This window comes from Anas platyrhynchos, chromosome 8 (assembly GCF_047663525.1).
Source record: "Anas platyrhynchos isolate ZD024472 breed Pekin duck chromosome 8, IASCAAS_PekinDuck_T2T, whole genome shotgun sequence".
NCBI lineage: Eukaryota > Metazoa > Chordata > Aves > Anseriformes > Anatidae > Anas > Anas platyrhynchos.
The window spans coordinates 29,460,671-29,473,145 of NC_092594.1; the positions used below are offsets into that span (position 1 = coordinate 29,460,671).

Genomic DNA, 12,475 nt, shown 5'->3' on the forward strand with positions numbered 1-12,475 from the left:
CCGGGCAGGAAACGCCGCTTCCTTTGCCGGCCATAGCGCCGCGTCCCGCCCTGCCCGGCTCCCTTCCTGCCAGGCACGGGGCCCAGCACGGCCTGCCACAGCTCCGACCCATGGAGCTGGGGGCTCCCAGCCTGGGAAATGCCCTGGGTGCATTCCCCGATGCCCCCGCTCCGTGTCCTGCTGGGGAACGCGGCGTGGGTATGGGGCACCTGGCTCCCTGCATCCCCGCAGGCACCCATGGGTGGATGTGACCCACGGGGCTGTGCAGGGAGATAATTTACAGCACCCCCAGCCCGTCCTGCCCCAGCTGGTGAGCACGGTGCCCATGGCAGGCTGGCAGCTTCCTTCTCCAGGCTGTAAATCCGTAAATCACGGGCTGCAGCTCGCTCAGCCCCGAGGGCCAGCACCCACCGCAGCAGAGACGGGGCGCAGCCACGGTGCCAGGAGTAAAATGATTTATTTCGCAGCGGGAGCTGGCTCCGGCAGGGCTGGGCAGCACATCGGGGAGGGAAGGCTGCAAGGGGCGCCCCCCTGCTCCGGTGGCACCCTATGGACACCCCGCAAACAAAAGCCCGGCGGGGCGCGGCACAAGCAGAGCTGTCCATGCCCAGTCCTTGCACACGCATGTGCACAAGCACTCGTGCAAACAGCAGCCCTGGCACATACACTGTTGTCACCTGGCCCTAAAAATCAAACGGGGCAGCCCCCAGCTCCTCTCCACGTCCTTCCTGTGCCCCTAAAAACCTTGTGCAGAGAGCTCCCCGGTGCTCAGAGCCGCTCACAGCCCTGCCCAGTCGCAGCACGTGGCAATTGAGGGGCGCACACGGGATCGCAGGAGAAAGGGGGGGAATTTTGGGGTGCAGCTTCACAACCACACACTGCAAGCCGTGGCAGGATGGCTCATGGCCTCTCCCAGCCACAGCCACCTCCTGTTGCCCCCCGAGTCCCGCATCCCACCCCCCATTCAGTGCAGGTCGATGTTCTCGTACTCCAGGTTGTCCGAGTCCTCCAGCTCGATGCCGGGCACCAGGTTGTAGTAGTTGGTCGCCTGGTTCATGTAGATCTTCTCCCGGTCGGCTGAGTCCTTCAGGACATCGCTCACGCTCACCGTGTCCCCCTCGGCCCCGCTGCCCCCCAATTCCTCCCCCCCAGCTCCTGGGGCTCCCCGCTGGGTGCCCGGCCCCGCGCCCCGCTGCGCCTCGTGGGGCGGCACCTGGGATCCCACCCGGATCTCCACCTCCTCGTACAGGTCCCTGCTGCTCTCCAGAGGGTCCTGGGAGGGCTGGGGCAGCGCCGCCCCCCCCAGCAGCACCTTCTTCTCCTTCTCGGAGGGGGCAGCGGGCAGCTCGTAGGGGACGTAGCGGTGGGATTCGGGGGGCACCGGCGCGCTGCCCCTCTCCACGGCGGCGGCGGCGACGGGGGGGCGTCTGCCCCCAAAGCTGTAGTTGGTTTTCCTCTTCCTCTTGCAGAAGCAGCAGGCGATGGTGGCAAGGAGGAGGAGGGGGGGCAGGCAGATGAAGAGGGCGGTGAGGCCCTGCGAGCGGCACAGCTCGTCCCGGGGGATGCTGAGGAGCTCGGCGCCGCGGTGCCGCTGCGGCGTGTGGCAGGTGAGCTTGGTGGCCAGGTCGGGCCGGCCCTGCAGGGCGCTGAGCAGGGCGCAGCTGCAGTCCCAGCTGTTGTTGGACACCTGGAGCCGCCGCAGGGAAGGCTGCAGGAGGCTGCTGGGGAGGAAGGTCAGGGCGTTGTAGCCCAGGTAGACCTCCTGCAGCCGCCTTGAGGCTTTCAGGAAGGATTGGGGAAGCTCCCGGAGCCGGTTCCAGTCCAGGTAGAGGATCCTCAAGTTGGGGGCGTCTTCCAAAAACCCCCCCGGGAGGCTTTCCAGCTGGTTGTGGCTCAAGTGCAAGACCTCCAGGGTGACGGGGACGCCCTGCGCGTTGCGGATGGCCGCGATGCCGCAGCGCGAGAGGTCGAGCTCCCGCAGCCCCCGCACCCCCAGCAGAGCCCCCCAGTCCAGCAGGGAGACGTTGGAGCTGCTGAAGTTGAGGCAGCAGCTCTCAGCCAGGGGGGCAGCCCGGAAAGCCTCGAAGTCCAGGGGCTGGCTGCAGTTGCAGCTCTCCGGTGCCGCATCCCGGGCGAAGCTGGCGGCGAGCAGCAGGCACAGGGACAGGGACAGCAGCGCCGTGCCTGCGGGACAACCGAGGGGATGAGCACCCCGCTGAGGGTCCCAACACCCAGACCCCACAGCCGGGGGGCTTCTCCCCACACCCCATCCCCCAAAAAGCCCCCGCTCCCTCCGCTCGCCCCGCACGCGTTCCCCGCACCCCGGGGATGGCACCCACGGGTCCGTCCCGCTGCTCCCCAAGGGTTTCGCTCGTGTCCCCCCCGTTTTTTTCCCCGTGTCCCCCCCGTCCCATCCCCGTCCCCCCGCCGCTCACCTGCCGCCGCCCGCCCCATGCTCCCCGGGGCCGCTCCGCGCTCCCCCCGCCGCCGCCGCCGCCGCCGCCGCCCGGCTCCGCCTCGCTGCCGGGGGGGCCCCGCCGGAACCCGGCCGCCCCGGGGCCCGCCTCGCCCCACACCTCCGGCCCCCGCCCCCAGCTCGGCCCCCCCCTTGCCCCGACCCCTCTCCGGGCTCCCACCCGCCCCGCTGTGTCCCCAAAACGCAGGGCACCCCACCGCCCCCAACCCCAGGCACCCCTCCCTAACCACCCCCTCTCCATCCCCCAAAGCCCAGAGCCCCCTGCAACCCCCCCAGACCCCCCCTTTAACCCCCACAGAGCCCCCCCACAAGCCTCCAGCTCCTCGCCCCCCGACCCAAAATCATGGCAGAGGGGCCGGGCTGGGGTCTGCCCCATTCCCCGCTCTCCTAGGGGGAGAGGTCCCAGCCCCCTGCTCCCCACCTGGGGGGCGATGTGCCCCCCAGCCCCATTGGGGCGAGGATGTGGGGTGGTTGTGGTGGCAGGATGGGGACCAAAAGGGCCACAATGGGGCCAGCCACCCTCTCCAGTGCTATGGGGCCCCTTCTGACTTCCTTCCACCCCACACCCGGCCGGGATGGAGGATGTGGGGTCAGGCACAGCACCACAACCTGAAGGGGAAGCAGCGCTGGAGAGGGGAGCTGTGTTTCCACACCCCAAAAACACGGGCATGGGCTCACGGCGGCGTGCACCCTGCCCCGAGGAGCTGGGTAAACTGAGGCACGGGGCCGGGGAGCAGCGGCTTGGCCATGGGCAGTGCTCAGCACGGTGACCACAGCGGGGCTGGGATCCACTGGCTGCTCTCCTGCCCACCCAGGCTGCCTCCCACACCCCCAAACCCAAGTGCTGCCTTAACCCGGGGGGATCGGGATCCTTTTATCTCTCCTTCCAGGCGGCTCTGCCTGGATTTGCAGCTTCCCCTCGGCGCTTCCCCAGCCGGTGCTGCCGCTTCCTCCCCCGGCTCCGTCGCCCTCCCCTCCTCATCATCACCTTTTGCAGGGTGAGAGTGCTGAGCGAGGGGGAAAACCCCACTCCTGATGGGTTCAGGGCTGTCACCTCCTCCCGGGCAGCTCTCCCGTCCCAGGGCCCTTTCTGTGCTCTTCCTGCCCGGGTGCTGCCGAGAGAGCTGGGTTTGGCTTCCCAGCTCCTGCTGCCACCGAGCAGCACCGGGGGGGTCACGGGGGGACCAGGCTGGGTCTGGGTTTCATGTAGGACGCAGGTCCCACAGCCTCTCCGGGCTCCTGCAGCGTTTCACCACGCTCGAGGGGAAAAAAAACATTTCCTAACATCTAGGTGGAATTTTCCTCGATGCAACTTGCAGCGGGCGCCTGTCCTCGTTCCGCTGGGCACCTCCCCAAAGAGGTGGCTCCGTTCTCAGTGCAGCTCCCTTCTCCTTGCTGCTCCCTTCTCCTTGCAGCTCCAGCCCGCTAGGCGCAGGCAGCAGTGGGATCGCCCCAGAGCCTCCCCTTCCACAGGCTCGGCATGCTGCTGACATTAAACCACGCTCTCCTCCTCCCTGCCTGAGCTCACTGCGTGGGCAAACGCCCGTCTGCGATGCTCTGATGCTCTCCTGCATCACGGCAGGGCTGAGCAGCAGGTGGGGGGAGCTGCTCCCGGGCCCCATCCCTCTGGGTGAGGTGCCCCAGCCCTGGAGGGGGGGGATGTGGGCACCCACCAGAGCCCAACCCGAGCCAGGAGAGCAGCAGAGCTGCTGGATCCCAGCAGGAAGCCCCGGGACGAGCCCCCGCAGGTTGTCCCGCTGCCCCCAGCACCTCCCTGGGGCCTCCCTGCACCCTTGGGTGCCTCCACCCCCGCGCTGCCTCCAGCAGCTGACTCAGCTCTGCCCGGGGAACCCTGCGCCGGGGCCTCCGTCGGAAAGGCAGAGGTGCCCCGTGACGCCACCCCTGCCCAGGGGAGCCCTGGGGCCCCGGTGGAAACCGGGGCAGCTTTCCCCGAAGGGGGAACCCGGGCGTGCTGCCGGGCAGAGCGTTTGCACACACTTCCTCCGCCGAAGGTTGAGAGCCAAGAGGAAAGTAAACAGAGCCGGATCCTTTCATCTCTCCCTTCGGGCAGGTCTGTTCAGTTCCCATCCCGGGGGATGTGCTGCGAAATGTGGGGCCGGTTGGCCAGGGGTGCTCATGCAAAACCCTCGGGGTGTTCAGGAGCACATCAGGCATCGGTGAGCAGAGCCCCGAGCTTGCCCCGCGGGAGCAGAGGGGAAATTGGCACAGAGCGAGGGACTTGCACATGGTCCTGCTATCCTGAAGGGCACCAGGATCTGCTTTCGAGGGGCTTTTGCAACGTTGCTGATCCTGGAGAGCAGGGTGCCGTGGTTTTCTGGCCCGTCCTGCTGCCCTACATCCATCCGTGGCCTATTTTGGGTGACACTGAGACGTTTCTCCCCCACGGCCATTAGAGAGCAGCACCGCGGTGGCACAGCGCCCTACAGACACCGCTGCACCCTGCGGACACCCCTCCCTGCATATTGGGGCCAGCACGGCCAGACCCAGCAAAGAGTGGCACAAGGGCAGGGACCCAGGGGACAGCGTGGCCGGGCAGCCCACCTGCATCTCCTGTCACCCCCCCATGTCCCCAGCGCCCCACCTGGGGTGGGCTGGGACCCCACTGGGGGCTTTGTGGGGGCGCCTGGCTGCCTCCAGGGTGGGTGCATGGGGGGCAGGGTCTGCAGCATACGGGTGGGCTTCAAAATCCCCCCTGGATGTGCATGGAGAGGGGGGTCTGCGAGTCTTGGGAGAGACAGAGGGGACTTGAGGAGGGGTCTCTGCGTGCCCCTGGGGGTCTCTGAGGGGATTCCTGTGCCTGGGGGGGGGTTGTGCCTAGAGGGGAGCCTGTCCATGGGGGTCTCAGTGCCTGGGGTGGGGGGCATATATATGGTGGGTGTGCATTTACCGCCCCCCCGCGTAGGGGCAGGGCTGGCTCCTTCCCCCAAACCACTGCAGAGAGGTGGCAGCGGCCGCCTGCCCTCCCACGACCCCCCTTTCCCCCCTTTACCCCCTTTGCCCTCCACCCCTCCCCACCCCCTTTATCAGCGCTGCTGCCCCTTTAAGAGCGCGGCGGGGCCGCCCGAGGGGGGCGTGGCCTCTCGGGTGACGTAACCGCGCCCATTGATAAAACCGGCGGGATCCCCGGCGCGCCAGCGCCAAGCGTGGGGGGCGGCGGCGGGGCCACGTGCGCGGGGCCGCCGGTGGCGGAGGAGCCGCAGCAGCACCGGGAACCGGGATCGGACCGGGAACCGGGATAGGAACCGGGGCAGCCGCCATGGCCATGGAGCACGCCGGCCTTTTTCCCCCGTTCCCCGCCGCCACCGCCGCCTGCCTGCCCGCCCAGCCCGCGCCCTCCCCGCCGCCACCGCCGCCCAACCGGGCAGCCGAGACCAGCCGGCTCATCACCGACCCGCTCTCCGGTCGCTCCTACTGCAAGGGCCGCCTGCTCGGGAAGGTACCGGGGGATAACGGGGGGGTGGCAGCGGGGTGAACGGGGAGCGCCCTGCTTCTGTGGGGTGAGGGGGGAGCTGGGAGGGGGCTGGGGGCCTTGCTGCTGCCTCCCCCCCCGACCCCCCGTGCCTCCTCCTCCTCCGTGCCGGGAGCCGTGAATCAGCCGGGCTGGCTCCCGGCCCCGCCGCCTTATCGGAGGCGCGATCGGTTTCGGGGCGCCCCGCGGGGTGTGCGTGGGCCGGAGGCTGCCCCGGTTCCCAGGGGTGCCGGCCCGGCCGCTGGGGCTGCGGCACACGCAACTTTTCCTCCCGCTGCGAGCGCTGTGTAGGAGGAGGCTGCTTGTTCCCAGCCCGGCCCGGGCGGGCTCGGCAGCTGAGTGTGCAGATTGGAGGCTGACATCACGGCAGGAAAAACCTGTCTCCATCCAGCGCTGCCTTTCGGTGGTGGCCTCCGGTCCCCCCCTGCTTTGCGCAGGGCTTTCCGGGCGAGCTGGCATCTGGAAAGCTGCCGGAGGAGTCCGGTAGTGGTGGGAGGGAAAAAACGCCCGGGAGGCTTTATGAGAACAGGGTGAAGAAAATCCCGGCTTGAGAGCATCGTGGTTCAGATCTCAGTGGGCGACGCAGCAGCCGGCAACGTGTGATGCTCCCCGGGCTGCGCGGCGAGGAGCCGGCAGGGGCGGAGAGCTGCCTGTCAGCCTCCACAACCACCTCTTCTCCCCCTCGCAGGGCGGCTTCGCACGATGCTATGAGATGACAGACCTCTCCAGCAACAAAACCTACGCTGTGAAGGTCATTCCTCACAGCCGGGTGGCTAAACCCCACCAGCGGGAGAAGGTAGGCGCTGGGGGAGCTTTGGGGGGGTGCTGGGGTTCCAGCGGGCACCCTGCGCTCACCCGTGGCCTCGGCGTCCTTTCAGATCACCAACGAGATCGAGCTGCACCGCGACTTGCACCACAAGCACATCGTCAAGTTCTCCCACCACTTTGAGGACGCGGAGAGCATCTACATCTTCCTGGAGCACTGCAGCAGGAAGGTGAGGGCTCCGTGTCCCCGAGCGGAGCAGTGGGTGCTTTGTTTGAGGTGCTGGTTTTGCACAGCACTGGGGACACAGCGGGTTTCAAGTCCTCTATAAGCAGCCTGCCCGTGCTGGCAGCCCGTAGCCCCCGTTGCCACCACCAAAAGCCCAGTGGTTCCCTGGTTGTGCCAAGCCCGGAGCCTGCTGAGCTTCCAGCCATGGCAGGACAATTGTTTGTGCAACTCCTGGAAGAACGGGCTCTGACCCTGCCTGCCCCTTGCCTAGTCAGCACGGCTGCCCGCCCTCCCTGCCCGCCATCACCGAGTTGCCTTCTCTCCCTCTGCAGTCGCTGGCCCACATCTGGAAGGCCCGCCATACCCTGCTGGAGCCTGAAGTGCGCTATTACCTCAAACAAATCATCTCCGGCTTGAAATACCTTCACCTCAAGGGCATCCTGCACCGGGACCTCAAGCTGGGTGAGTGTCACGTCTGGGGACGGAGCCACGCGGGGAGCGGCGAGCCGAAGGGACGGGCGGTGACGTGTCACCATGGTCTTGCAGGCAACTTCTTCATCAACGAAAACATGGAGCTGAAAGTGGGGGACTTTGGTCTAGCTGCTTGCCAGGACGCCTCTGACCAGAAGAAAAAGTGAGTCTGAGCTTCCCTTTCTCTTCTCGTAGCAACTCCTGCCCCAGCTGCAGGCGAGGAGAGGGGGCTGGGGGCTTTGTGGCTCCCCCAGGAGCGTGCCCGCAGCCCTCGGGGAGAACAATGCGCTCGCTATGGCTATTGTGCCCGGCCGGGTGCGCAGGCTGGGACACAAAGGCTCCGTTCCCGGCTGTGTCTAGGACGAGCTCTTCCCGACGGCTTGCCACGAGCAGCTGCTGCCGCCCCCCAGGAGCTGGGGGAGGGCTCCTTGTGGATGGAGGGAGCCTGTGGGGCTCAAATTAGGGGAGGGGAATCAGCTGCAGGGTGAATTACGGGTGGGGAGCGGTGTGGGATGCAAAGCAGGCTCTGAGCTGGCCGTCTGCCCCGCAGGACAATTTGTGGGACCCCCAACTACCTGGCCCCCGAAGTGCTGCTGCGGCAGGGCCACGGCCCGGAGTCAGACGTGTGGTCACTGGGCTGTGTCATGTAAGTGCACGGGGTGGGGGCTGTGGGGAGCCCTGTGGGGAAGTCCCATTGCAATTTGTGTCCCTGCTATGCTGAAGGGTAGGGGAGAGGGGCTGTGAGTGGATGAATCCTGCTGAGAGGTGCCTCTGGGCACCCTGGGGTGCTGCGAGCAGCAGGCCCTGGTGTCACACCGAGCTCTGCTTCAAAGCTCAGCCACCCCACCAGCGAGATAAACAATGGAAAATATCGGTGGCTGGCGGCTTGTTTGCACGGGGAGCGATCGCTGCACCGCCTCGGTGACTCGAGCCCTTGCCGGTCGCTGCCGCAAGCTTCCTGCTGTGGTTTTCTGCTGTGGGGCAGGGCTGTGGGGCAGGGCCATGGGGCTGCTGCCTCCTGCCAGCCCTGTCCCGGTCCCTGGGGCTCCTCGCTTGCTGCTGTCGGCAGTCGCGAGGAGGAAGCGTGGCCGGATGTGTGCGCAGCCTGGCGGGCTGGAAGCGGTGCTCCCGGCCAGGTGTGGCCGGCCCAACGCCACCAGCTTCCTCGCTCCAAGTGCTGCTGAGTCACAGACCCGGCGGGGATGTGACCGTGGCACGTGCCTCGCCTCCCAGGTACACCCTGCTGTGTGGGAACCCTCCCTTCGAGACCTCGGACCTCAAGGAGACCTACAGGTGCATCAAGCAGGTGGAGTACACCCTGCCTGCCTTCCTCTCCCTGCCCGCCAAGCACCTCATCGCCGGCATCCTCAGGCGCAACCCCCAGGACCGCCTCACGCTCGAGGAGATCTTGGACCATGAGTTCTTCAAGGTGAGCAGGCTGGAGTCCTGCCTCCACCCTTAACAGGGTGGGATGAGGCTTTTGGGGTCACGCAGGGCCTGTGGAGGGACCGAGGGATCCGGTGTGCTCCCTGCTGCCCTGACCCCACAGCAGGGGCTGCTTCCCGTGCCGCTGATCCCCAAATACCCAAATGCCAGGCCCGGAGCCAAGGGCTGACGGAAACGCAAGCTGGCTGTCAGGAGGGCTGCGAGTGACTGCGGTCAGCCCGGGGCAGCTCTGCATGAAGCACGTGGGCGGTGGAAACCAAACCTCTGCCTTCACCCCTGCGCAGGGCTACACGCCGGAGAAGCTCCCTCCCAGCAGCTGCGTGATGGCTCCGGAGCTCAGCCCCCCCAACCCAGCAAAAAGTCTCTTTGCTAAAGTCACCAAGACGCTCTTCGGGAAGAAGAAACCCAAGGGTGAGTCCACGTGCTCGCACGGGAACCTCCTGGTGACCCTTTCTTTGGGGAGAAGTGGGTTCTGGAGAGCATTGCTGGGGGGTCCCCTGCTTGGGGACAGCGCTCGCTGCCTTTGTCCCCTTGTCCCTGCCCTTCCGCTGCTTGGTGGCAGGCATGGGCGTGCGCCTGGGGAGCGGATGCTGCCCCATAACCCATGGGGACAGTTCCTCCTGGAAACCCTCTGCTGCTGCCTGAGAACTGGGAAGTGAAAGTGGGAGGCAGCCACTTGCCACCCCGAGCTGAGCCTGCTGGGGGGGGGGGGTGGCCCCCGTGTCCCCGTCCCCTGTGCTCACGGCTCCCTGCCTCCTCAGCCAAGAAGGGCCCTTCAGAGGACAAGGACGACATCTCCAAGCTGGTCACCGGGCTGATGAAGACCTCGATCTGCCGGCAGATAAGCTACAAGACGGTGGAAGGGAACGAGGTGAGAGCAGCCCCGAGTCCGTGCGCACCCCTCCCGGGGACAGCACACGGGATGGTGCTGACATTGTGTTCCCCCCCCCCCAGGCCACCCCCGGGTCCTGCCGCAGCACCGGCTCCAGCCCCGTGGAGACGCTGGTGGAGGAGACCTCTCACAAATCCGTGTCCCCGTCCATCCGGGGGACGATGGCCAGCAGCTGTGAAGGTGAGCAACACCTGTCCCGGCCACCCCACCTGCCCTGAGCTTCCTGCCCTGCCCTGGCTGATAGCGGGGCCGGCTGACTCAGGGGCTGTCATCTTCCCTCTGCAGCCTTTGAAGACTGCATCACCGCCTCTGCCATCATCGAGTCGGCCGTCCGGCTCCTGCGGACCTGCCTGTCCTGCATGCCCCCAGGTAAACCAGCCAGGAGAGGGCGTAGAGGCACGGGTGCCGCTTTGGGAACCCCAAATGGAACCCCAAATACCGCCTGACCCCGCAGCGGGGAGCTGAGCGGGGGGTGCCTGCTCTGCTCACCCCTTTCCCTTCCCCACCAGCGAACAGAAACCCGGCTTCCCTGGCCCGGCACGAGCAGTTTGTCTGGGTGAGCAAGTGGGTGGACTACTCCAACAAGTACGGCTTCGGCTACCAGCTCTCCAACCGCAGCATCGGGGTGCTCTTCAACAACGGCACGCACATGGCGCTCTCCCCCAACCACAAGTGAGCGCCGGGGAAGGGGCTGCAGTCCTTGGGGTGGGAAAAGGGGCGAGGGGAGGCCGTGCAGGGGGTGGCTAACGTTGTGCCCCCCGCCAGGACGGTACATTACAACCAGACCAACAGCAAGCACTTCGCCTTCCCCGCCTCCGCTGTCCCCGAGCAGCTGCAGGGGCAGATGAGCGTGCTGCGCTACTTCGCGTCCTACATGGAGCAGCACCTGATGAAGGTAGGTGCTGGGACAACATTTGGGCTGTGGTTTGGCCGTGTCACCTGGGTGGCACTCCCTGGTTGGAGTCTGTGGCCGGGTGGAGCCCCTGGGGCTGTGTCCTGCTAGCAGGGCAATGCCCACGGGTATGGGACCGGGGGTTTACACGGACCTTTCTCCCCAAGGGAGGTGACTTGCCGAGCATAGATGACCTTGGGCAGCCAGCCCTGCTCCTCCTGCAGTGGGTGAAGACGGACCAGGCCTTGCTGATGCTCTTCAGCAGCGGCACCCTGCAGGTATGTGTAGGGTGCTGTGGGGGTGCCACTTTGGGGAAGCCACTGTGGGACTCGTGACCCGGGTTAGTCCTTGCCCACCACGACCCAAATGCAAAGGCCAGCTGTGGGTGCAGGGAGCTGCTCTGGTGCCCCAGCTGCTGGTGGCAGGCACCTCGGCGGATCGGTGCGTTCCTGCCGTGGGGCAGGTTGGGGAGGAGGAACGGGTTGAGGCAGGAAGCCTGGCTCCATCCCCGCTGCTGCTGCGCTGCGGGAGGCCAAGCCAAGCCCCACCTGTCTCCTAGGTGAACTTCTACAATGACCACACCAAGGTGATCATCAGCAAGCCTGACCACTCCTGCCTTGTCACCTACATCAACCGGGAGCGCAACTCCTACACCTACAAGCTGGGCAGCATCCAGGAGCTGGGCTGCTCGCCGGAGCTCCAGCAGCGCCTCCGATACATCCTCAAGCTCCTCCAGGAGCGGGCTGATGCCTAGTGCGGTGCTTTGGAGAGACCTTCTCTGGACGTAGAGGTCTCCTCCTGCCTTCCCGTGGGACGGGGGGCGCGTTGTGGTGCTCAGCTGGACTCCGGACCTCAGCGGCCACCCGCTGAACACACATGGCTGTGATCACGGCAGCAGGTCTGCACACCCGTGCTGCTCCCTGGCTGTGGGCAATCGCTGCCTTTTCCCCCTCTGCATGGCCGTGAGCTCGAGGCTTGGTGCTGTGGGGCGGAGAAGACCCCCCCCCAGGGGACGGACAGGGGTGTGGGGCGCTGTGTGGGGTGGCTCATGCCTCTCCACATCTGCTACACTAAGGGGGGGCTGAGCTGGACCCCAGCTGCTCCTGAATTGGGACTTGTCTGGTACAACTCAAGGTTTGGTAGAGGGCAGGGGAAAGGGATCAGTGGGCTTTTGCCTGGAAAAGCCCCTGTGTGGCTGTGACCTAGGGCAGGTTTCTTGTTTCGCGGCAGTCTCTGCCAGGTTGGGACTATTTATGCATCTTATTTATATGGAATTATTTATTTTCTCTGTCTGTCCATGTGCAGCTCCCCTGTCCCTGTCTTACCTCAATAAAACTTTATTTGTGTAAGGGCAAGCAGTCTCTGCTGCGTTTGGAGCTGGGGCTGGGGTCACGGAGTGGGGCAGAGCAATCCCAATCTTCATCCCTGCTCTGGGGCTGCTCCTGATGATGTTTGGGGTCAGGAGATAAGGAGAGGGGGCTGGTGGGGGACCTGGGTTGCAGACCCTAAGGACCAGAGCCAGGATGGGTGTAAGGACCTCATCTTTTACCTCCTGTGCCCCTGGGGCTGGCAGGAGGAGCAGGATTTGCATCCTGCTGCTAGCTGCAGAGGCCTGGAGCTGCCTCAGCCTCTCCTCCCCCTTCAACCCCATCCCCTGCTGTCAGCCCCAGCTGCTCCAGGGCTGGTGCTGGGGGAAGCAGGGGCTGTGGCTCCTGCCCCAGGGACAGGGCTGTGGGGTGCCCTGCGCTGCCTGGTGTCACGGGATGTGAGCTGGGCACGGAGCCAGCCACGAGGAGGGACTTAATGGGCTTCATCCT

At 66.2% G+C, this 12,475-nt stretch overlaps 2 protein-coding genes across 2 annotated transcripts; one reads left to right on the forward strand and one right to left on the reverse strand.

Moving 5' to 3' along the window:
• Positions 1-438: 438 nt before the first annotated feature.
• LOC140003077 (uncharacterized) lies at positions 439-2,567 on the reverse strand. The gene is made up of 2 exons (XM_072041829.1): positions 2,436-2,567; positions 439-2,184 (listed from the first exon to the last, which is right to left on the reverse strand). Exons 1-2 carry the CDS (start codon positions 2,452-2,454, stop codon positions 965-967), a joined length of 1,239 nt encoding a protein of 412 aa, XP_071897930.1. The 5' UTR covers positions 2,455-2,567; the 3' UTR covers positions 439-964.
• Positions 2,568-5,606: 3,039 nt separating this feature from the next.
• On the forward strand, positions 5,607-12,013 carry PLK3 (polo like kinase 3). Its single transcript, XM_038183240.2, has 15 exons — positions 5,607-5,933; positions 6,655-6,762; positions 6,845-6,961; positions 7,290-7,419; positions 7,504-7,591; positions 7,979-8,074; positions 8,662-8,857; positions 9,159-9,285; positions 9,636-9,745; positions 9,829-9,946; positions 10,052-10,135; positions 10,276-10,438; positions 10,532-10,661; positions 10,826-10,936; positions 11,218-12,013. The coding sequence occupies exons 1-15, from the start codon at positions 5,754-5,756 to the stop codon at positions 11,410-11,412; spliced, it is 1,953 nt and encodes a 650-aa protein (XP_038039168.1). The 5' UTR covers positions 5,607-5,753; the 3' UTR covers positions 11,413-12,013.
• The last annotated feature ends 462 nt before the right edge of the window (positions 12,014-12,475 follow it).